The sequence below is a fragment of the Lepisma saccharinum genome, chromosome 19, assembly GCF_977018435.1.
Source record: "Lepisma saccharinum chromosome 19, izLepSacc3.1, whole genome shotgun sequence".
NCBI classification, from domain to species: domain Eukaryota; kingdom Metazoa; phylum Arthropoda; class Insecta; order Zygentoma; family Lepismatidae; genus Lepisma; species Lepisma saccharinum.
Genome location: NC_139247.1, coordinates 70,380,526 through 70,406,677, shown reverse-complemented (window position 1 = coordinate 70,406,677; position 26,152 = coordinate 70,380,526). Strand labels below are relative to the sequence as shown.

The 26,152-nt window shown below is 35.3% G+C and overlaps 1 protein-coding gene across 1 annotated transcript in view; it reads left to right on the top strand.

The window, feature by feature from the left end:
* The window catches only part of LOC146003054 (ras-specific guanine nucleotide-releasing factor 1-like), a 501,359-nt gene that overhangs the window by 433,441 nt on the left and 41,766 nt on the right, over positions 1-26,152 (top strand). Inside the window, exons 10-16 of the mRNA XM_083141219.1 lie at positions 6,145-6,271; positions 9,275-9,381; positions 13,021-13,235; positions 13,944-14,093; positions 17,514-17,707; positions 22,708-22,820; positions 25,633-25,725. Of these exons, the coding sequence (XP_082997345.1) occupies positions 6,145-6,271; positions 9,275-9,381; positions 13,021-13,235; positions 13,944-14,093; positions 17,514-17,707; positions 22,708-22,820; positions 25,633-25,725 (999 nt within the window). The remainder of the gene's footprint in view (positions 1-6,144; positions 6,272-9,274; positions 9,382-13,020; positions 13,236-13,943; positions 14,094-17,513; positions 17,708-22,707; positions 22,821-25,632; positions 25,726-26,152) is intronic.

Genomic DNA, 26,152 nt, shown 5'->3' with positions numbered 1-26,152 from the left:
TATCTTTATGCTTAAAATTTATTATACAATAACATACCATGTTACTGACATACCGTAAACACAGTGATTAAATGACTGAACTCTGTCGCCAATATGTTTCGTATTTCGAATACTGCCGGAAGGCACAAAATAAACATAGAAGCTGTAAAAAAAATGTAGCCGAGACCAGTTGTATATGCAATGGAATTTAATGAAGGCACTTCATATTCCAGATTCTCCTGGCGGTAATTAATTTTTCTATTACAATACCTGTAACGAGTGGCAGCGATTAGGGGGTCGTGGGGCGGTTGCCCCCACTTTTGCCACTACACTATGCTAAACCTTATCTACTAAGGGAAAGTAAACTGTTCTTGCTCCCCCAGTTTTTGAACCCAATCGCCGATAGTACCTGTAACTGTATAAAACTGAGGGCAATGTCCTGGACCTGCTCAAGTTTATTTAAGAATGAATCCATGCAACACCCACAAAGGAAAGGAAACTGAGGGAGCCAAGGCTGAGAATGTGTAGAACCTTCCTTATGTGTAGCAAAGTCATCAATGAGCTTTAAGTGAATGTTGCTCAACCCAGTATGGTAGATAAACTAAATATTTGGATTGCTGGTGAGTTTGTTGGAATAACCAAACACACAATCTTTATTTCAGTTAAAACATGTAGGGCATCTGAAAAACACTGAAAGCTAATTCTAGCAACAATTCTAAAGACATAGTATGAGAGAAAAATTTAGTTGAGTTGACTGTAAAATTGAAATTTAGTTGAGTTGACTGTAAAATTCACCCCTCTGAAACAACTAAAGTAATGCTCTAGATATTTTCAATCAAGACCTCCTAAAAAGAAGTGGTGTGGCCAGTGACAATATATAAATAAAACAGTGGTGAAGCAAATGGAGGAAATTCACATGTAAGTGGCATAACTTGGGTCTACTAGGATGTTAACTGTCCCCCTTCCCCTGTAGTGCCATCATTGACTATAAGACAATATTACCTCCTACAGCAACACATGAGGCTGATTTGACACTTGAACCACTTGGATGGAATGATTGATTGATCTTTAGGGATTACATTATCCATGGTTTTGACAATGTTACATCAATTTTAACATTTTTATAATGAAAACAGTATCGCTTTGTAGTAACTAAAATTCTACAAACACTAAATATAATACTTTCTTGCAAAATAATTATTTTTTAAAAAATTACAATGTAGCAAATATTGAAATCATATTTTACATAGAGAATTTCTACTATGTATATTCCATAACTGAAGATAGAAGCTGCGGTAGCGCTGTCGTTAGGGTGTCTTGACTACCATGCAAGAGACCTGGGTCCGATCCCTGGCGGGGGAGAACCTGGATTTTTTTTCCACCTGTTCAAGTGGCTCCAGCACCCATCCAGCATCGTAGAAAGTGGGTACCTGGAGGAAACTGGGGCATAAAGGCAGCCAGGAGCATGGTGCTGATCACATCACCCCCACTGTCGGCCTTTATCAAGAAAGTGTGGGGCCCTAACTGCACACCCCCTATATGCCTTGATGGCATGGTGCAAAGCACAGGGGAGCACTTTACTTTTTTATATTCCATAACTACTGTAGCTTATCAGTCTACCAGTGTTAAGACATTCATAGGTCCAGGAGACCCAGTGGGTGATCTTACTGAATATGCCCCTGTATAAAGTGGCTCTGGTGCTCACCCAGCTTCTAATCAACAAGTACCAAAGGAACCCTAGCAGATAAAGATGACTGGAAAATGGTGTTGATTACATCACCTCCATCCTGTCCCCATGTACCCTGTGTTCCTTCACGGCATGATGCAGTGCAGAAGTGGCTCAACATAAATTTTTCACCTGGGCAAGGTGGGTTTCTGGTGCCTCCCCCCAGTGGCGTGCCCAAGGGGGTTTATTTGGGGTAAATACCCCCCTTTTGTCCTAGTAAAAAAGAAGACTGTCAAAGGCAGGAAAGTATGTAAAATGATGACTAACTACTAAAAAAAAGTTTATGTAACCCCCTCTTTCAAAAATCCTAGGCATGCCACTGCCCCCCCTAATTTCTACCCTTCTAACTTCCCACCCTGCCTGTCCTACTTTTCACTACCCCTCAATAAAAAAAATATTTACAATTTTAATGAGGATAAAGAGGCTAATAGGCTTATTTTTTAAATATCTTAAGTAATACTGTTATTGTAGTATGTATTTATTTAATACCTAAATAATGGTATGAAAGTAACAGTAATATCTTAAAGTGCTACATGATTTTGCAATATTTACTATGTTATGCAGCAGTAACTTCAATTAATTTTTGTCTACACAAATCCAACTCTCTCAAAACAAGTACCCACATGTATATAATCAAAAATAAGGTTTCAGTGTTAGTGAAGGGGGTTGCTCTGGTTTGGCACCTGTCGAAAGCAGCACCCCGGGCAATTGCCTAGGTCACCCTTAAGCTGCCCCTGCTGCAGTGCACATGGGATAGTGTGACCTTTTACCTCTGCTTCCATGGTGCAGTAGCCACTGGATATGAGATATTCAGATATCTGAATTATCTGGATGTTTGGATTATCCAGATATTTGGATTATCCAGATATTTGGATTATCCAAAATGATTGGATATCCAAATGTGTGCATTATCTGGATGGTTTTATCATTTATTTGTTTTACGGGATATCCACATATTCTTTTATTTAGCATGTTTGTATTCACTGTACAGATTTTCGATAAATTCTTCATCAAATGTGTACTATCCAGATATTTGGATATCCAGATATCCAGATTATTCATCATCTGAAATGAATATCAGATTAATTGAAATCCAGATATCCGTTATCCTGATTTTGTGCCCATCCCTACTCGAAATGTGATATTAGGTAACTGAAATAGAAAAAAAAGAGCACATTTGCATTGGTATGTATTGCTTTTCTGCCAATTTACCTAATCATCCCATTGATGAGGATGAATGGTATTGGATGAAATTGGTGAAGGGACCATTCATAAAAACACCCATCCTCAGGCCAGGATTTAAAACTGGAGACTTCGGTGGAGGGATCATGGGTCAGTTGTTCAATGTATTCGACAACCATGGTCACCTCAAGAGCTACAAGATTGCTGGCAGAACTATTACTACAGTGGTCAACTTCTTGTGCAGTTCTTATTTATATGTTTGAACTATTATTGGAAATCACTTCTCAAATGTACCAGAATTGTAAGATGTTAAGTATTGACTTCCATGTTGTATAATGGCTTTCAGCATATTTTGTTATTTATTGAAATAGGGAGACAGGTACAAAATGACAGGTCTGGTAAGCATGGTGGATGCTTTGACAACTGAAGACAACCATCATAATGTTGCAAATCTTTTTTATGTAGAAGTGTCGGTTAACAATGGAGAATTGCATTGCATATTCACTGTGTAATCGAGGGGTCTCAGGTTCATTTACCATTTGGAGCACAGACAGTGGTTAAGATCCCACTTTAAACTGTAGGTCCAGTCCTCATTAGATCTATCTTAGACTTAAAGCAATCATCTTTTGCATTTTGCATTGCATGCTCATGTTGTTTTCATTGAGTTTGTTAGTTCACTTTATGTACATATAGGCTAATTGGGACTGGACCTACAGTTTAAAGTATGATCCAAACCACTGTGAGCCTCCATCAATCATTGAACCCGGAACCCCTTGATTAAAAGGTGGGAATGTTACCACTATCCTATCGGGGCCCATGATGTTTTCATGTTAGAGAATTATTTCACCATCTTTAATTATTTTGTTCCTCCTCATATAACTAGTCTAGTTTTATTTCTTAGGATTGATTACCACTGAAAATCTAGGAAAACTTTTGAAAAATCAAGGAATTTCATTAGAATACTCAACTTGTAAATATGATATGTAGTTGTTGTGTTTGCACTAACACTGAACATTCTTCTAATACGGAATCCAGATTCTGGATGAGACTGGGGTTGCTTACAGTCAGAGGTTTCTGGGTTTGTATTCAGTTCATGCATGGAACATTATACAAGTTATGAAGTAACTGCCACTGAGTTTCTTTTTGTTTCAAGTAACTGTAACTCAGCTACTTTTTGAATGAAGTAACTGTAACAGGTACTTTTTGATTGAAGTAACTACAAAGTTACTTTTCAATTGAAGTAACTGTAAAGTAGTTACTTTTTGATTGAAGTAATTGAGTTACTTTTCAATTGAAGTAACTGTAAAGTAGTTACTTTTTGATTGAAGTAACTAACTGAGTTACTTTTATATTGAAGTAACTGTAAAGTAGTTACTTTTTGATTGAAGTAACTAAGAGTTACTTTTCATTTGAAGTAACTAGTTATTTTTAATAAGTGACTTTCTGTAAACAGCATTTTGGTCATGCTTTGCCACTGGCAGCAACCATCAAAAACTGTTTTCGTATTTTTTTTTCTCGATTTTCACTTTGTTAATATCCAACTGATAACAGTACACAATAAAACTTCAGGTGTCAGTGATTCTTAGAGAACTTTCAGACCAAAATGACAAGTGATGAGCAACATTTGTCACTTGCAAACGAGCAAATGCAACTTTACTTCCTGTATGGTACTGAGACAACAAGCTGCATGTGTCAGTTGTAACTTGTTTCACTCGGACTGGGTCATTTTTCTTTCCTTTATCTCAATTATATATAATTTATTATTATGGTATAATCATGTTTCAAAATTTAATTTTAAACGTAACTTTATTTCATTAGTGCACTTGTAGACTGGAATTCACCCTACAGTATCATGTAAAGGGGCTATGTATTTGCAAGTTTGGACGTGTCTGCTTGAGTTAAAGAGCCACTCATTGGAGACACTGGAGTAAACATGAATACAGTAGAATCCCAATAATTGAAGGCAGATTGAAACCAAGACTACCTCAAATTACCTCAGACTGTATGGAATAACATAGGGAAAATTGTAAGAGGTGAAAAAACAACAACAATGTAACAGAACTTCAGTTTGTGAAAAATCTTATGGTATATCCTTTTTTTCATGTACTCTAGTATGTTACAACTATTGTACTTACATTGCTCAGTACAGTGTTAACAGTGACTCAAGGAAAAAAATAGTTAAACAGTATGGATCATTAAAGAAATAGTATTGTATCTACTACTTTAGGACATTTCATAGTTTCCAAGAAGTAATGTACCATCGTTTGAACAGCATATTGTCAGTAGGTGTGGACTCTAGCTGTTGTTCTACATATTGTGTTGATACCTCCAAGGCAGGGAAGAGGACTTTTTTTTGCCTTGGATTACATGGAATATTGAATTAATGGGTCTCTACTGAATACCATTAATGGTATGAAGTTCTCGGATCGCAAGCTACAACATTCCACTTGTTATGTGTCACTTGTCACTTTGGTGTGAAATTTCTCTTAACAAATATATTCTCCTTTGAATTATGTTTTAAATACCGGGTGTTCCGCATAGGATTACTTACAATCATTTATTTCCAAAACTTCTTACGTACAAACATAAATTCAGAAAGTTTTGTTACATGCCTAGTACACTTCAACGTGCTTACATTTGGTGGTGCAGCAAATGCCTAAATGGTGTTCCACCTCTGAGCATACGTTCTCTAGCATTTGTGGCATCACATTGTTGATTCCAGCATGAATTCTTTCACGTAGCTGGCAGATCTCAAACATTTGTAACATACACCTGGTCCTTAAAACCCCACAAGAGAAAGTGGACTGCAGTAAAGTCCGGTGACAGTGATGGCCATGTCATGTCCATGTACAGATTTCAATTCCACAATTGACAAATCACAAGACACCTTCTGCTGTGACATCCACATAGTGACTGATGCTATCTCGGCAGTTTTGACGACTCTATAGCTCCTGCGTGTCCGCAACCTACCATGGCATGAGTTACTCTTCATAGTGATGTCAACTCTTTGTCATTCGAACTAATTCTTTCAAAGTTACGAATTTTTGTTTTTATTATAAACCTAAGCAGAACACCCTGTATAACATTCAATCATGTGTCAGTGCTACCTTTCTTGTGATCATTCCATTAATTTGTTCATTCATTACAAACTCAATTTATTCTTGTACATTTATCATTACAAATTTGAATTTGTCTTGCAAAGAAGATTATGTAATTTTTATGAATGTTCTCTATCAGTTTTTTTCCTTCTTGACCAGGTAGCTTAATTCAGGTGCCATCAGAGAAGTCACGATCTCAACGAAGTCGTCTGCCTAGTTTTAGAAGTGAAAAAGAAGCTTTAAGACAGTGTTTCTTGTTTTCCAATCACCTTATTATAGCTACTAGGTAAGTAAAATTATATATTTACAAGACTAACTGTAGCAATCTTATAAAATTGATAATTTTTATTCTTGATAAGCATGTTATTCTTCACCAATATATAGTAACTAGTATGTATATATTTTTAATATTTGTGATTAATTTTTGTAATCTTTATTATTATTATTATTATTATTATTAAAGGTTAAATATCTGGACAAAAATAGCACATTAGAGCAAACTTATATGCTAGTGACAAATTTAATACAGTTAAGTGCAGAAAAACACTGAAACTCTTTATATGTGTGTGTGTTTTGTTGTATGCCCGTGAGTATAGGTTAGTTTTTAATTCCTGTATGTAGTTTTTTTCTTTGTAATTTTATACTTTTCTATCTTTGTTTTCAAGTTTTCCCTTTTAATGTAATGGTTTAATTGTTATTTTCTAATTTTCATATGATAAATTTCGATGTAAATATGGTTAAGTGGTAGAAAAGGCTACAGAGCCTTAACTTCGTCATGATAAACAAGACGTAATAAATAAATAAATTATGTACTAAAATTTTACCTAGCTGCTGCGTTATGTAGTAGTTCTCTAATTTTGCACATGCTACATGTATCATCTTCTTATTTTGAAATACATAGTACTATATGTACTTTTCTTGCATGAAAATTTTCCGTAATTTCTTCATGATGTATTATTATTAGTGGTATTATTTCATTGACATTTCATGTGGTGTATTGAACCCTCATTCTAGTCCTCCTCCCCTCCCGTTCTGAGCAATCACTTGATTAATACAAGGTGATTGATAAGTGATGGTACAAACTAAGGGTGAAAAAGTAAACACTAGGAGAAGCAGTCACAGTCAACATGTGTCTGCAAATGAACTGTTTGCAAGAAATATACAGATATAAGAGTGTCTATGTTATTCTTAAATGCTCGCATAACCACTTTCTGAAAATGCAAAATAATCTAATACAGTTATTTTTAGTGGTTTTAATTTTTTCTGGGACATTTCGTCCTGGTTTCCGAGAACTTTTTCAAGCTTACACCAAGATACTTACGTGGCTAGTCATTGTACACTTCTAAGGAATGAATAACTTGAGTCCTTATTTCCTCCTAGGCAAACAGGTTTTTCCACCTTGCAGATGTCATAGCTGTCTGTTTCTCCCCCTCCCCTCCATCCTGTGACCTACTCTTCTTGTCTTTCCTCCCCTCCTCCTTCTGGTCTTTGTTCTTTGTTTATTGAAGTCATTATTTCAATTCATTGCCATCATATCAAGTAATTGAGACCGAATGAAAATGGTGATGGACAATTCGCCTACTGTTTCTTTGGCCGTTGGGTGTACAAGCAAATACATAGGAGAGACAGGGAGAAGCATCAACGAGAAAATTAAAGGACATAGGGCAGATCGACTCATTGAATAGGTTTGATGTAATTTGCCCTTGATCAGCACAGTTACAGCTTTACGGCCTACAACTCAGAAAGCCATTTCTTGAACCTGAATTGCACTGAGTATTATATGCAAGATATAATTATTTGTCGCTTTTCCCCATCAAAAAACAGGTTGCATTATACATGCGTAAATACGGTTTTAAGGTGATTGTAGATAAGTGGTGCATATAGTCTTACATTGAGTGACACTTGTGGATTTCTTTACTTAATATTGCAACAACCAACCACGTTGGGGACAGTTGCAGTTTACAACACACAATATTGCTGAGAGGTGGCAAAGAACACCTGACATATGCTAAAAACCACCATTCTAAGTATACACTGTGCTTTTTTTTTTATTTGATTCTCTACTACTAGTTGTACTGCAGCACCTAGTAGTATACGTATACCTAGTAGTATACGCCTGGTGGACAGATGTGCGACAGTGCACATGAGCACGTGTAAGTCGCAGATTGTAACTTTCGGTGATTTCCATTTTCTCACAAACTGTTCATTTGCGGTCCCTTGTTGATTGCAATTTTTCTCTTCTCTTAATGTGTACTTTTTCACCTCACAGTTTGTACCAGCACTTCTGAATCACCCTGTCAGTTGCATTTGTTCAAAATATCTTGTAGGGAAGTTCTGTTTGATATGCAAATTGTAACCGGATACAGGTACAAACGAATGTGATGTTCAATCAAACCTTACTGGATTTGTTTCACCTCGGAACAGCAAGTAGAGGTGAATGGCGAAAGTACAACCCACACATGGACAGGCAAAATAATAGTTAAGTCACAAGAAATAACACTCTATTTTATAGAACATTGATGCACTTAAACACACACATAAAAACAACAGCCAACTTACACCGAAGATCGCACACAAAAGAACAACCAATCTCGAAAAAAGTCTGCAACACTAACAGTTCCGCAACAGTCTCCTCTCCGTCCTCCAATGGCACTCCTGAGTGTTGCCAGATCCTATTCCAAATTCTTTTCTCTCTTTACATCCACAATATTACTAAGACAAAAAGTAGTATAATCTATGTGGTTATAAAATGATCCTTTATTTTGTTTTTTAATATTATAACCATTCTTTCTGTGCACTAAGTATATCGACATGGCTCACTATTTAGTACAAGAATCAAGATATTCCAAAATGTTTAAATTAAAATAAACATTTTAAGTCTGCTGCATAAGTGAATTTTTTCATCATCTTGCATACAGTATTGACCTCATTTGTGCTACACCCACAATGGAGGGAAGGTGCAAAATTTTTCCCAGGCTGTAGATGCAGCATTTTTAAAAAGCTTTGGTTTTATTACTGTGTAATTCTAAATATGAAGGTTTAGTTGCACGTGAGACTCAAAACAGCTTTTTATTGTAAGGTTATTATGAACAACCATATTCATAATTTCATTTATAATGTAAACATATATTTTTAAAGCAGCAGCAGCATTTATTCAACATTTTTTTAAAAAAAATATTGAATTAAGCAACAGCTCAAGATGATGAAGTATGTAAATTGTTATGATGTTTTTCTTTACAATGTGTCCTTAACAATAATAGATCAGGCTTGTGTTTCTTTTGCCCCCTAGGACTTCAGGAGGGAAGCTTCATTTAGTTCCTGATATTGGAAAGATCTCGTTAGCTGATGCCATCCTCATAGAAGACCCCAATGAACATGTTGTGAACGATGATGATGGTAAGTCACAATTTCAATTTTAGGTGTGTGTGTATCTGTACTTGCTTTCAGTGGACCATATGCCCATGCCGGATGTTACTTGTCACTTGAGTCTTAAAGCTCCTTACTCTATCAAGCCACCTTGCAATACTTGTTATGCTGTAAGTACAGGACATGTCAACTTGAATTACGAAAGGGTAATGAATACAAGAAAATTCAATTTTCCAATATTTGCTTCAATATCTACACAACTCTATTTATCTGATTGCTTTCCACCCTGCATTGCACATTCACCTGCCCTCCTCTCAACATTATGTACACCCTGTCATCTTCCTTTCTGATCTCGCACCTCCCTCATTGGTCAGCATAACATCCTGCGAAATCAAGGCTGCCAAACTCGTCAAGCAACATTAATGTTGTGTTCTGTTTGTGCAGACATCCACTTCATCTGTTTGCCATTCATCCTCATTATTGTGATTAACTCTAGAAGTAGAAAAGTGACTACAATAAATAAAATTGATATGGAAATTGTTTTTGACCTTACAACTGTGGAGTCTGGACATCAACTTAGATCAATGTATTTTATATTTGGATTTTTTATTGTTTATTGTCACTTTTGCCACTTTTGGCTAATTGCAATGATGAGGAGGAGTGTTGATATCAAGGTGGTTTATATAAGACGTAAACGAGTTACTAAAGATATATCCGAGAAACTTACTTGTAAATGTTCTATTAATTTCGGTGGCCTCTGTCACCATCCACTTGGGAACTCGATGCTTCACTGCTAGGTTGACTTCCGGTTTCTGTTGTTGTTTCCTCGACTACCGATAGGAGTGCTGGTGTAGCCATTTCGTCTGCTGTGAGTGATGGGTTTGAGCTGTTGTAATAGTGGGAGCCAAACATGATGAGCAAGACCACTGTAGATATTCAGCTTGTGCAGAAAGTGCATAATTGCATGCATCTGAATATCGACAGCGGTCAGGCTCATCATGTTTGGCTCCCACTATTACAACAGCTCAAACTTGCAGCAGACGAAATGACTACACCAGCACCCCTAGCGGTAGTTGAGGAAACAACAACAGAAACCGGAAGTCAACCTAGCAGTGAAGCATCGAGTTCCCAAGTGGATGGTGGCAGAGGCCACCGAAATTAATAGAACATTTACAAGTAAGTTTCACGGATATATCTTTAGTAACTCGTTTACGTCTTATATTATCAACTTCGTTGTTTGTTCCCCTCAACATGGTGGTTTAATTTAAATCACGTTGATTTAGATCAAGGTTTAAGTCAGATGATTTTTTTTTAATTGCTGATTTAAATCACTTTAAAGAAATAATTTATAGAATGCTGCAAATAAAGATTTTGTAGATATCGGAATCACTTTTGCTGAAAGTACAATAATCTCGTAATCATTGATTGGTGTTTATTAGGCTCTAAGAAAGGAAACAAAATATATGTACTGATGAGGTGAAGCTCATACGAAGGAAAATGTAATATGTAAACTGTGAACATACTTAAATTATCTTGATTTAAAATTCAAGAATTGTTGTAGGCAAAAATAGCAAAAAATTTGTGTAGAATAATATACAAAATACTAATCATGTTAAACCGTAGATAGTTTCATTATCATTAAGCTGTAAATAAACATGGCAGCTGATATTTTGCAAACTGTCTTCAAAAGAATCACCACAATTCAGCTACAAAGACTATAAAAATATTTTAAGTTACAATTTCATAGTGCACCCAGAATCTTTTATTTTCACTGGAAGAAAAGTTACTGAAATTATTATAGTTTCATTAACACACTCAACAAACATTTCCATAGTAGGTTCACATATAATCAGAAACAGAAAAATGTATATTTACACATATTTTTTTTATTTACTTTAATCAAATTGTTGATATATATTAGTGTGTTTTTTTAAAAAAATAAAAGAAATTATTAAAATAAGAAAATTTGATGATTTTTGAAATAGAAATTATGATTTTTATCCATCCTGGTTGATATAATGAAATTGATGAAATAAATTGAACTGTTATTATTAATATTATTACTTTAATGAAATATTACTTTTAAGTAGTAAGTAGTTTTTGCAAACATATTGCCATTTCTTTGTATTGACCTACAGTTCACAAGTACAAAAACTATCGAATCTGGCATTTTATGTAGCAGTACTTTTAATTGAAAGGTTGTATGGATACAGCAGAAAGGTTAGCAAAGACCACATGATAAACTGTGGAAACGTAATAGGGGAGTAATGATCATAGAAAGGTTATAACATGACATTTAGAGGAAAGTGAATGAAGCTAGTTCATTGATTTCACTTATTTTACATCACTTTTTTTCTGTCACTTCTAGCGAAGATGGGGATGACTAATGATATGACAAAAATGAAATTTCATTTGCACTGACAGAGACAATTGCATGAAGGTAAAACAGACACAGTGAAAATCAGGCGAAACCGGGGTTTGCTCAGTAGGTCAGTTGGTAGAACAGTGTCACGGTATGCTAGAGACCCAGGTTTGAGTCCTGGCCAAGCCTGTATTTTTTTGCTTACGTTTCCATGCAATTAATTCTTATTAACCCTTTCGCTGCTGCAAGCAACTTCAGTCAGTTTTTTCCAATATGGGTAACTTATGGAAAGCAACTGCAGGCAATCTCAAATATTCTCATCGCTGCTGATGTAAAGTAATAAAAAACATTATCAGAACATGCTGCCATCTAGAGTCTGGCATTTGAACTGTTTACCAAAGAAATAACTCGTCTTGGTTGTGAAAAAATGAAGAATGTGTATCACCGTATGTATGTAAACAACAACGGCAACAAGGATAATTTATCCACTCAGTGGGGTGCCCAGGATTTTTGAAAGGGGGGGGGGGGGGTACATATACTTTTTCAAAAAGGGGGTACATATCCTTTTTTAGTAGTGAGCCCTCATTTTGCTATCTTCTCCCGCATTTGACATTATTATTTTTTTTTTTTCGGAATACTGGACCAAATGAAAGGGTTATGACCCCTACCAACCCCCAACGCCCTTTTTGGCATGCCACTGCATCTACTTCAATAACAATGAAAATCTAACACCGAGAGTGACTTCCCAGCTATGGCCCTTTGTTCAAGTAATAGTGATAGAATTCATACCAGCCCGACCCTGTGGCCGAGTGGTTAGCACATCGTGCTGCGACGTCAAGGGTCCCGGGTTCGAATCCCGGTCGGGCTTGGTTGTTTGAGAATGTCCATTCATCAATTTCATCATTTCATCACTCATCCCCATCTTCGCAAATTAGCCAAGAGGCACAAAACGCGAAGTAAAATAAACTAAATCAAATCAAAGAATTCATACCAGTACTTTAGAATACTTTTTGACAAATTCATGCAATTCTGAATATTTCCCCCCAAAACTACACAGCGAAAGCTACATCATTGTGCTAAAATCCCACAGTCAAGGAGTTAAAAGTGGAAAATCAATTTGTAATACTGATATGATGTCTTTCGACAATATATATGAGTTCTAACACTGCAGAGATAAAATAAATTATTAACAAATGAAGTATTAAAATGTAAGCAATGTAGTAGTTCTTGTACTTGTGAATTACCATTCAGTACAACAGAGCGTACTATGACCAATCGCGCAGTGATGTATCTTCTGTTCCTTGCAGAGTCTTCAGTGTGTTCTATGTCTAGTCAGTCTAGTGGAATTAGTGAGACAAGCAGCACAGCAACATCTAGTGGCGGGAGTTCACATGCAAAAGGGGAGCTTCACAACTTGGACTTCAAAATCATTGTTGATGTGAAGTCGGGGCCTCCCCTTACAGTGCATCTGGTTGCACCTACAATGCAAGAGAAGGCAGCATGGATCAGTGATATAAGTCAGGTGGGTTTATTAAAACTGTTCCACTGTTTTCAGTTCACTGAGATCAAGTCTCAATAATAATAATAATAATAATAATAATAATAATAATAAAAATAATAGAATAATCATATTTAATTTAATTAAAATAATAATAATTAAATGTGTAAATTAATTAATATTGTATTACAACATGAATTGTTAAAAATATTGTAAAAGAATAAAAGATATAACACAGTATTCATCATGTAGCTTATGTGTAGTTAAGATCACAAACATTTTTGTAAAAACAACTTCCATGTCGAGGAAATTAATGTCAAATAGATAAAGAATTGAATATTTATTGAATAACAAAAAAGGAGTTAGATCCAATTGACAAAAAGTAAAGTTCCTGATTGAAATTTTATGCATATTATCACAAGTAGTAGTGTTCATAAATCTTTTGGAACTGTCCTTCAAAGCTGTATGATCCCAATTCCTTGCTTACAATAAGTTCGGTGGAAAGAAATAACCATCGATTATGTAAGAAATGCTGAAACAATTCTATTTCCATGATTTAATTTTCGTCCTTGGTTAGTCTTAGTACGTACTTGGTTATGTTAGGTTAGGTACACCACATGGCTACATATGTGGAAATTTGTTGGTTTTGTATAATGACAACCTAGGGAAGGTTACATAATTTACTAAAAATGTTCATAATACAATGTTAATTAATAACTTTCTTTCTTTCAGTGTATGGATAATGTGCACTTTAATGACCTTTTACACAGTTCAATGTCTGACACGTCATCAGTTACTATGCCACAATCAATCAGGAATGATCCTAGGCTTTTTAAGGATGATGTGGATATCAGGTTTAGTAGAACGCTGAATTCATGCAAGGTAAGGATTACTTGGCCTAATTAAGGTCATATTTATTACATGTAGTGTGGGAGAAATGTTAATTGCAAGTAAATTACAGAGAAAGTATGCACATTGTAACTTTGAAGAAATTAATAGCAGCATTGGTGTAGAATGAATTAATTGCAAACATTTGTACATACCAGTGGAATCCATGATAGAGTTGCCTATCATAGCACCTTTACCAATTTGTAAAGTGAAAGATTCTTTTGTTTATTTATTCTGGCTGAGGTGAGAACACGGATGCTTGTACCAGTCCCAATACGTGTATTGATTGCCATCAAAAATCGTTACAATTCAAAGCAATTCAGAGTAATTATAAATTTTAATACACGGTGGACTTTTTCTAATTTCATCTCCAAGGAGACACAAAAGGAATTTGAATTATCCACAATTCAAATTAACAAATACATGCTTTGATAAAGAAAATCAATGATACAAATCTAGTGTACTAGAGTATAAACAAAAATAATGAATGTCCAGTGGCAGTGGCGGCGATTGGGTCCCAAAACTGAAGGGGGGGGGGGGCCAATGACAGTATATTTCCCTTTGTAGATAAGATTTAGCATAGTGTGGGGGCAAAAGTGGCGAAAATTTGCCCCCCTCCCTCCTAATCACTGCCATTACCATAAGAATTGCCACATAACCTAACCTAACTTCACACCTTTATTCACTTCTCTTGGAACTTCAATTGTTCTTTAATGCTAAGCAAGTATGGGTGCCATACTTGAACATTGTGAGTAAGGTACCCTGGATAATCACTAGAGGCATGCATATTTCGTTTTTGACGAAAACACGAAATATGAAATTACATTGTAATGTTAATATTTCATGTTTCAGAAAGGTGTGAGGTGCATTTCCCTACCCTGTTTTGTCACAAAATGATGTGAAATGAACTGCAAAATGCGAAATAGACTCTTAAAAACGAAATTTAGTGTTTATTTACCGACGCAACACTTTTTGAAGTTTGAATTATCCTGCAAGTTATGCAATTCATCGAAAATTTGATTAATTTTGCTGTAAATATTTGAAAGCAAAAATGGATCCCTTTATACAGGAATAAACTTAATACTCTGTTAACTACGTAAATGTGCTATTAGAAGGTATATGTTTATTTTGTGTAATGAGTGCAGTTTTTAAATCAAATTTAGGATAATGTTCACAATTTTCAAACCAAAATGTCATTTGATATACCGCTTTTGATCTGATTTTTCACCACTATAACACCGAAATTTTTTTTTATTTACTGCTTTTGAACCCGAGATTGATTCTTGTTTTTGTACCAAAATTTTTCTTTTTTCTTTACCAAAGATATGCACCTCTACTAATCACAAATTACAACTGATGGCATATAAAAAGATTCACAAATGATTGGCTAGTGGGAGTAGGAGTTCTAGAATGAACACTTGCACACAAAGGGGTGGGCAATCCCACATTGTTGAAGACAGGGTGGAGGCTTCATACCAACAAACAGAAACTTTCTCTTCCCAAGGACACACTGGATAGTTACCTTCGAATTATCCAAATAAAAGGTTCAAAAATTCAAATTACATGAATTTTTAACATTGGTTTCAATGCGTATAAAAAATTCTGTTTGAATTGCTGAAGAATTTGAATTAACAAAGTTCAAAGTAAAGAGAGTCCACCATGTAAGTTTTTTATTCAAACTATACCATAATCAATCTGATGGTTTTGCTTTAAAATATTCAAAATTTCACATGAGATAATTATTTAATTGCAAAATACATTTCTCCCCTCAATGTTGTTCAAAAATTTTGGAAAATATTTCAAGGTTATTTGGACTCCGTAAAAGTGCAATGCTGCATTTGCAGATTCTGCAAGGCATCCGAACTCCAGAAAATATCGGCCGGTATTAGTTGTTAATTTCCAGTCGATACTTTCTGATACAACCAAAATATTGGTAACTGTATTGTGTCAGCCCTATTGTTTATGGACAGTGACAAATAATTTTGAACATTATGGCATAGGGATATATATAAGGGATGGGCCAATATGAAATACTATATAAAATTCCAAATGGTCCTTGAAGAACCTTAATAAATCTTTGTTTCCAGGTGACTGCAGTGCAAAAGAAGGTGCATATTTAGACATTTACTTTTTAAAAAAGTAGGGCATTATCCATAAAAAATTATAACAAATTTGCAGAATTTTGCACTAAATTATAAGATATTTATAGATATATCAGATTGGTATTTTTTTACCAATACACCGATATGCCTATATCGGCTGATACCGATTAATCCGTCTCATCTTTAATATATATAGTTAATTATGGCGCACAGGTACAAATTTATTTTCTTCTTTTGCATTCTTCTCTTTCCTACTCCTTTATCTCTTCCCCTCTCTCTGCCTATTCATTTATATCTTCCTGCCACTCTTCCTGTGTTAATGTGTGATTATCTCACTTTGTGTGTTTTTCTTCTTGCTTATCTCTTTTCATCTTCCTCTCTCCCCTTTGTATCTCTTCCTCTTTTCATTTCACCACCAAACTGTTTATCTGCCACTTCTTTGCTCCTCTGTACCTATCTTAATCTCCCTTTTCCTTTCCTCTGTATCACTCTTTTCTTCCCCTTTTCTTCAGCCTTGCTACTCTCTACTCTTTCCCTGTTCATGTGTACCTCTTGGATTCCACACCCTTCTAACTATATTTTTAACATTTTTACTATATTTCTCTATCACTCTTTCTTTCCTGCTTGTCCTACCTTCTTTCTGCTCCATAAATTATTACTGCGCTAAAATTTGCAATTTGGTCCAGTGCTATTAAATAGGTAAGTCAGTAAGATGGTCACAAACGTTTGTTAGAAAAAATACTAAGTGAGATACCAACGATTCTTATTTTTCAACATAATCTCCACTAATATTTATACACTTGTCCCATCACTTTATCAGTCCCCAGAACGTGCTGCATAAAAGTCTTTGGACTGCTGTCCCAGTCACAGTCGCACCTCAACTTCAACATCTTCATCATCCATGAAACATTTGCCTCAAACGTGCGCACACACTTCGGAAATGCAAACGATCATGCATTATGCTGTAGCCTAAGCATAAGAACACCTTGTTGCAGTTGCTATGCTGTCTATCGTCACTCACCTGTCAGCTCGAATCATCTCCACGTACACTCCTCGAGCACGGTCACCATTTTAAAACAGCTGCCCATGCGTACGTCTGTTATCTAGCGACTTCTAACTGAATATCATCAAGCTGGATTGTGCTGCCACCTAATGACACCTTTAGAAACTACTCACTAGTATTTTCAGCTATCCCGCATTAGTTTGTGACCTATTTACTGACTTTACCTCATGCTTATTATTTTTAAATAATTTACATTTATTTGCATGCTTTTCATGTCGATAGCTTTCTTAAATGTATTTTTATTTCCAGGTACCTCAAATTAGGTATGCAACTCCAGAAAGATTGCTGGAGCGACTGACTGATCTCCGCTTCTTGTCCATAGATTTTTTGAATACATTTCTACTCACATATCGTGTCTTCACAGATGGGGTGACTGTTTTAGAAGCTTTAAAGAAAGTTTTTTATAATGCAGAGCCATTAGAATCTCAGTCTACGGCAACAGGGTCAGTAATGTACGTGGGAAGCATGTTTTCACTAATTATATAATCTTGTATCATGTATATTTAGTGTTGAGTATTGTTCAATTATAAACATTTTCTGTAGTTGTACAACAGACATATTATTGTTCATTGTATTGTACAGGTTCATTGTTGTTATTAGACTTGTATTTTTAATGAGCTATAATATGCAAGATTTGATTACGATATATAGGTTACATTTACATCCAGGTTTATAATCATTATGCACTACACGAGCAGATAAGGTAGTTTTGCGATAAAATCGGTAGATATGTTTGTGTATGCTGTTTGTATTACTGTCAATTTTTATGTTATTGATTTATTTGCCAAAGCACATGTTGCTTGTAGTAAATAGTGAATGTTTGTTTCGTTTCAAATTGTTTCAAAATTTAATTTTTTGTTGAATTTTTACTTTTATTTTGTTTTTGTAATTGTATACCTTCTATCCATGCTTTTTTCATTTCTTTAACAGAACATTAAATGTTTGTAGGATCGTAATGTTTCATACATTGGTTATGCTGCCTAATGAGACAAGTCTTGTTAAATTGGTAAGTTTATTTATTTATTTTGTTTTTAATTTTCTGCATGCAATTTTCAAACTTTATTTTTTGTTGTGTACTGGGTTGCTTCTTTTCTATACTCATAGATTTCTGTTAATGTTAGAACAGCAAGTATTTTAAAAAAAATAAAAATAGTTTACTTACGTAATGTGAGTATACTCCGTTTATAAAAGTGACGTTTCTGGGGTCATACTGCCCCCTTCTTCAGGGTTTTTCTTGGCATGTATCAGTACTCCATGCCGCATAAATTACGTCGAGCCATTAGAATCTCAATCTACGGCAACAGGGTCAGTAATGTTAGAACAGGCATATAATTGGGTTTGGTATGCTTTTACCATGGTCAAAAAGATAATGAGTTTACATGGTTTTCCAGTCCTTAACGGCTCATGGTCGGAAGCGGCACCAGACGGGGTCAGTAATCTGACTGCCACATGGGAGACCCAGGTTCAGTTCTTGGGGTGGGTGATCTATGGTCAGAATTTTTCCTGCCTTGCCCCAGCTCGTATTCACCCAGCCTCAAATCAATGGGTACCTGCAGGCAACTGGCAGGAAGGAGAAGGGGGGGGGGAGTGTTAAAGGTGGCCAGAGCATGGTGATGATCACATCTCCAAAATGGCCAACACCGAGAATGTGTGGGGCCCTACCTCCACATCCCCTAAATGTGCCATCATGGCACTGCTATATGCATGGGGAACTTTACCTTTACCTTACCCTTTTCCAAAACATATTTTCAACCAAAACACTTATTAACTTTTACAGTTATATACATTAAACAATGTGCATAAATATAATGATCATGTGACCTTTCTTTTTCGTCAGCTGGACATAATAACCGTTTTGATATTCAGAAAATAATTCATTTTAAACATTTTTTGACAATAATTTCTTTTGTAGAAGAGCTGTTTATATAAATTTTACTGATCTTAACTTGACATAAGCTAAATAATGAATAGGCTACATCCTTTTATATCTGTTTAATTTGAATTTAAAATTTTGGGTGCATCAACACTTAGGCTATTTTGCACCCGTCACATTATACAGGGGCCAGCCCCTTATCATTACAAATGACAACTCTAACGTTGCATAACTAAAAATCTTAAGACTACTGTTAAAAGCTGAGGCTCTAAACAGGCACTCAGCACGCACACACACACACACACACACACACACACACACACACACACACACACACACACACACACACACACACACACACACACACACACACAAGGACAAAAAACAGGACAACACACACAAAATTATACTGGCCATAGTGCCCGTCGCCAGAGCCTCGTTAGTCTACAGTCCAGGGTATACTATGTGGAAGTGAGGTTGACTTTTGGGACCCTACGTGGAAGGTGCACCCCTCTTTTATATCTATATAATAATAATAAGTATTATTTTTATTATTAATTGACCCGTTTAAATAACAGTATTATTAATAGACATAGTGATCTTATTAACCTATAATAGAGACACATATTTTTGCTTAAATAAAGAAGCAAACAGTCTATTTCGGGTTCAATAGCCATAAATAAAATAAAATTTTGTTGTTATAGCGATGAAAAATCTGATCAGAAGCAGTACGTTAATTGGCATTTTGGTTTCAAATTTGTGAATATATTCTTAAAATTAATTTTAAAAATGTACTTACTACACAAAATAAACATATCCCTTCTAATAGCACATTTATGTATTTACCAGAGTATTAAGTTTATTCCTGTGTAAAGGAGTCCATTTTTCCTTCTCAAATATTTACCGCAGAATTAATAAATTTTCTGTGAATTGCCTAACTTGCAGGATAATACAGATTTTTGTCACGTCATTAAAGAAACTCTAAATTTTGTGCTTAATAGTCTATTTCACATTTTTCAGTTCATTTTGCATCTTTTCGTGACATAACAGGGCAGGAAAATGCACCTCATCCCTTTCAGAAACATGAAAAATTCACAGTACAATGTGCTATTTCAAATTTTGTGTTTTAGTCAAAAATGATATATGCATATGTCTACTCATTAATTATAAACTGTATTATTACTACTACTACTGCTTCTTCTTCTTCTTTTTCTTCTTTTTCTTTTTCTTCTTCTTTTTCTTCTTTTTCTTTTTCTTCTTTTTCTTCTTTTTCTTTTTCTTCTTTTTCTTTTTTCTTCTTTTTCTTCTTTTTCTTTTTCTTTTTATTCTTATTCTTATTCTTCTTTTTCTTTTTTCTTTTTCTTTTTCTTTTTCTTTTTCTTCTTTTTCTTCCGCCCCATTTTCATCTCTACAAAGAACATCAACAATACTTTGTTTTTTAGAGGCACTTTCAGGGTCTTGAATGATACTATATGTTAGGCACTTGGTTCAGAACCCTTCCGAAATATAGGTCTAGATGCATGCATGCTTCATATTTCCTTTATTTTCAACTTCATACCCCTCAGAACCCCTAGATTATTAATCCTGGCACCACCGCTGCTTATGGTTAAACTGGAAATTATATCATGTGAAAAACATTATAGAATATATAATTTCAACCTGTTTAGGCCTAATTTATAGGTACTGAGGTAAACTTACGAAGGTTCTTTGTATGCTTATACAGGCTTGAAAGTACACAATCTATGGAGCAGTACGTAGTTTAATGTGGCAAGTAGAGGTATTTATTTTTCCTGTGAACAGAACAGGAGAATAAAACTTTAAAGCAGTGTCTGGACTTGTATCATATCATGTATCCAATCATGTTAGGACAACGAGATCTTGGGTCTTTTTCTTCCTGAAGTACACTCATACCTGCATTTCTATGTTGCAACCTGTAAAAACAGGTCTGTGTGTGTGCAGTGAGTTACTGCCATTTATATTTTCATTCATTATGCATTGAGAGAAGAAAGAAGCTAAAAACGTTATGAGTGTAGTGGTTAAAAATAAGTTTCTGCTGATTGGAAAGTAGATATTGGTTCCAAGCTTATATTGCCCATCTGCGAGTGTCTTGTCAGTGGATATTACTATCTAAAGTTAATATTAATTTTTATTAATTTATGATAGGGATGGGGCAGATTAATCGGTACTCTATCGGTATCAACCAATATTGGAATATCAGTAAAATAACCACTGAAGTGATATTTCAATAAATATCTTACAATTTAGTGCAATATTGTTCCATTTTGTTATGATTTTTATGGATATAGACGTAATATCCATTCTGTAATTTTCTTTTAAAGTAAATGTCTAAATATGCAGCTTCTTTTGCATTGGAAAAGCTTGATTCATCTGGTAACATGCGAGGGGAGAGTGAAAAGTTTTGAGCCTCACAGGGAAGGGGTGTTTGAGCTACAGTTTCACAATATGATTTTCTATAATCACCCCCTAGATCAATGCACTTATTCATTCTGTGCTGCAATTTGTTTACAGTCATCTGGTAGAATGATTTGTCCTGAGTCTCACACCTCTGAATGACCACTTTCGTCCATGTGGAAGTGACGTCCTCGAAGTGAATTCTTCATAGCATGGAAAAGGTGAAAATGGGATGGGTCAGGTCGGGGAATTAAGGTGGATGGGAAAGTGCAATGAAGCCAAACACTACCAAAGCAGCCTTTGCAGTGAGGCCTTTGCTGACAGAGGTACCGAATCACGGCCCTGTCGGCCACTCTCTTCTCTGACACTTCATTCATTTTCAACCTGACAAAAAAATAGAAGGAAACATGTGAATTTCATAAAAGTTAGCACAGTGTGTCCTAAAACTCAAAACTTACATCCTCCAAAATTTTAACTACCTAGCATCATTCTTGCATGTAAGGCTCAAAACTTTTTACTCTCCCCTCATACATTTATTAAGGATGTTAATGAACATTGACATATTGGATCGGTAGAAGATCGTTTATCAGTGTCAGTAAATCGGTACTTTATCGGTATCGGCGAAAATTTCATATCGGCCCATCCTTAATTTATAAGGAACCAATGTTTTTAAAGAAAATTTAGTGACAAATAAGTTCCAAGTAATCCACAAAACATGAAAGAAATATGTTATGCAAAACATTTGCTCCTAGCAAATGGTACATGTGATTAACAGTTTTTAAGTCACTTTAGGCAAATCATGAGTGTTGTTCAATACTACTGAAACTGTAAAACTATTAATTCCATTAGTCCTTACCTGAAAAAGTAACAGCTACAGTTCTCATTTTAAAAAATAACTAGTTACTGGTGAAAAGTAGTGGTTTGTCGTAACACATTACTTCCAAATGTTGGTGTTGAAGTCTTCATCATCTTTCGATATGCTGATACGATATGAAGGCATGTGCACACTTAACCTATCATAATGCAAATCTTGGTACAGATAAAGTGATATGATTCGAACTTGCGCACGTGTTGTATGTATCTAAAAATTATAACTTTAAATAGCTGTTGAGTGTTTTAACCATTTGTAATCAAGACTCACTTGTGATTGCATTGCAGGTCTCTTGATGTTATAACTGGACGAGATGATCATAGTCTTCACTTATATGATGATGGTAGAAGAAGAAGTAGTTTTTCCCCAAGAAGGATTAGTGCGGCTAGCTCAGTATCAGGTTTGTATATGCTGTTAAACATTCTGTGAGCAATCAGTAATAATCAATTCTAACTCAACATTTTATGAATGCAAGGTATCAAGGTTTTAACTATATATATATATATATATTAATATTCTCTATTAAAGGAAGCCACATGACATTGTGAAAACTTGCGGAAATAAACTGTACAGACCAGTGTTGCCAACTTAGCTCTCTTGGAGCCAGATCTGGCTCTTTCGTGCACTCGTTTGCCTGTGAACTGGGGCGCCTGCCCCCTGTGCCTCACTATGATACCATCACTGGTTCCGGCCCACATAAACCAACTTTTACCATGATTATACATTTTGCATGTCACGTGATATTGTTATATTGGCTGCGTCGGCCCAGCCCCTCTTATATCCCCAGCTACTTTTTTTATAGCGCCGTGTTGACGTGAAATTGGCATTATATTGTTATCAGGGATTCCTTTATTTTCGATTTCGTATGACCATGAGATTGGTGATGCTGCCGGATCTAAATTGTCATCAATTTAGAGTTAACGGTAATAGCAGCGCCCCACCCTTTTGACAACTAACATTACTCTACGAAGCACTTTGTAAATCTAGCTCCTTGAAAGTCAGTTTTAACTCCATTTAAGGTGAAATTTAGCTCTTTTATGCACACCAGGTTTGGCAACACTGGTACAGACAACAAGTAAACATTACATGTCTGCAAGATTATTATACCAGTAAAATATCACTTTTTCACTTCATCCATAGGAATCTTGACACTCAAATCCATTAAGTGTTCTTGATCACAAACCACAGAGTAGCATGGCATTAGTCACAAAAGTTTGATTGTTGACCTTGGGGGTGGAGTGATTAGCACAGCATGTTCTGAAGCTAGGGGTCCCAGGTTTAAATCCAAGCCTGGGTGGGGGTGTTCTTTGTGAGTGTGTCTTCATAAATTTCACCACATCATCACTCATCCCTACAGTCACATTTAGCCATTAACCCTGCTTTAGGTACATTATTTTCTGTAACTGATAACTGGCCACCCACCCTTTAACTGTCTATAAGGTATGGAATACACTGTGCACTGTACTGTGCATGTGTGCTGAATGTTCTTTCTGTCTCTTTGTTCTAAGTTCAGCTGCTTAGTTCTTCTGCTTCATGTGCAATATTATACAGTTGAGACTGCTTTATACGTAACTCGGTTCTAAGTAATTCTGTTTTATACATAAATTACTGTAGGTCCCAGCAAAATATAATTTAAAAACATGTTATTTAAACCTTATTTGTATGTAAACCATTTATACGTTATTCGGTGTTATGCATAGTTGATTAGTACGTAACCAAGCTACAACAATGTCACGTAAGTATATAGTCTTGTTACAAAAACACAAGGTGAGTTTCAAATACGAAACAGGATAGGTGGTCTGTCTAGAGTTGCGAGAAAGATGAGTGTGTCGCGGTGGTGTCACTGAAGGCAAGGAGCGCAACATGAAATCACAGGAGAAAGATTTGCTGTAGTTGATCAGAACATGAGACGCATTTTCTTTTGTACGCAATTGCAATACGAAAGTACACACGTTAAAAAAATTCTGATAGCTAACTTTTGCTGTGTTCCATAATGAAAACAGAACCGCAGTTCCGTCAGTGAATGTTTTCAGTTGCTACTGATCGGCCATGGAAAACAGAAAGAGGAAAAGTTACACACTTGACCAGAATGCAATATTTATGTGGATGCTATTTGACATAAAAATTTAAAATCAAACTTTTACATTTGTTAATTTACCACTTTGACAGAAGTAACCTGTATAACGTACATCTTGTTCCTCAAAATAGATACAATTACAGTATTGCAATATTGATATGGCATGGTATCTAAATCTGATTTGTACGTATTATTTTCTCTTCACCATGACATACATATAACTCAGGTTCAAATGTAGTATAAAGTTAATGTCAGTCACATGGTTGGGTGATGGTTGTCTACCAGCACCGAAATATGTAACAACTAAAGCAATGTCATGTTCACTGTCGACCACATGGTTCATGTTCATTTTCATCCCAAATCACTGTCCTTGTCTTTGTCGTTAACCCATCTCCCTGTAACATCTGAATCTGCTGTGTGCTCTGTCTTTCAACACTGACATTTTTCTTGTTACAGTGGAACTTCGATTGTACATTTTTCAGGGGACCAAGTTGAAAGAACTCAAAATGTGGGAAAATGTAAAATCCAGGAAAATTTTATAGCATTTTGATGTATTGGTACCACGAATATTGAATGTATAATGAGGGGAAATGTAAAATGAGGGTTTCACTGTATTTATTTAGGTGCATAGTAGACAAGTGTCGCTCATTCATGCAACTGATGTTAACTTGCTACTATTACATCACTTAGAAGTGCATGAGAACTACATAGCTGAGCTTAGAACAAAGAGAAAGAACGCTCAGCTATGCAAAAGCATGGATGCACAGTATAGTTCACAGTGTTGCAATCTCACAATGAATATCGATGGCTGACACTGGTCACCCACATTCCTAATTAATCTGTAGAATCTTCTGTATGAAGTAAACACTGCATGATTCAAATAATGATCAACGTTAAGAGTTGTGTGATTTTTTAAATACTCTGTATTTAATGTTTCCAGTGACTTTCTCAGACTATTCCAGGATTTTCAGGACCTGTTAATATTATAATCAATAACTGCATAAAATATAACATTTAGTTCTCTTTATAACATTAATATCATGGTATTTAAACAATAATTTCAATTATGTGAATGTCTGTGTGTGTATGTTACTATAGATTTGAATGCTAACATACCATTTTGAAAACATTTCAGGTTACGGGTCTGAATGCGAGAGGGACAGAAGCCATAGCTACGATTCTCAATCATTTTCTAGAGGGCAGCACTGGAGATGGAGCTTTAGAAGATGTAAGTTTAAAAATTCAAGCTTTTAATATCTATTATAACTTTGTAAGTTATTTTTTTAAAAATGCCTCATTATAACTTTAACATCATTTTGTAGGTCATTCTTCGATAATTTCGTCTAAACCATTTTGACATACCTAGGCCGATAAAAAAATAGTGAAACTGAAGTAAAGTACACATTGTAACTTTTGTCAAGTCAATTCTATTATATTGCTAATTACCACTGTCTCAACTTGTAGAACAACGAAAAATTACCTTATGTAATTAATTGTTTCGTAATGTTAAACTTTTATGCAACTTTCATTGATTTTTATCCATGTCTTTATATTTCTTCTGCAGATTTCTTAAACTACATGTCAAGAGAGCATCTTCTCTCCTTCTCAACATCAGGTAACCTATTTCTTACTGCTTTTTTCTTTTCATGAGGAAG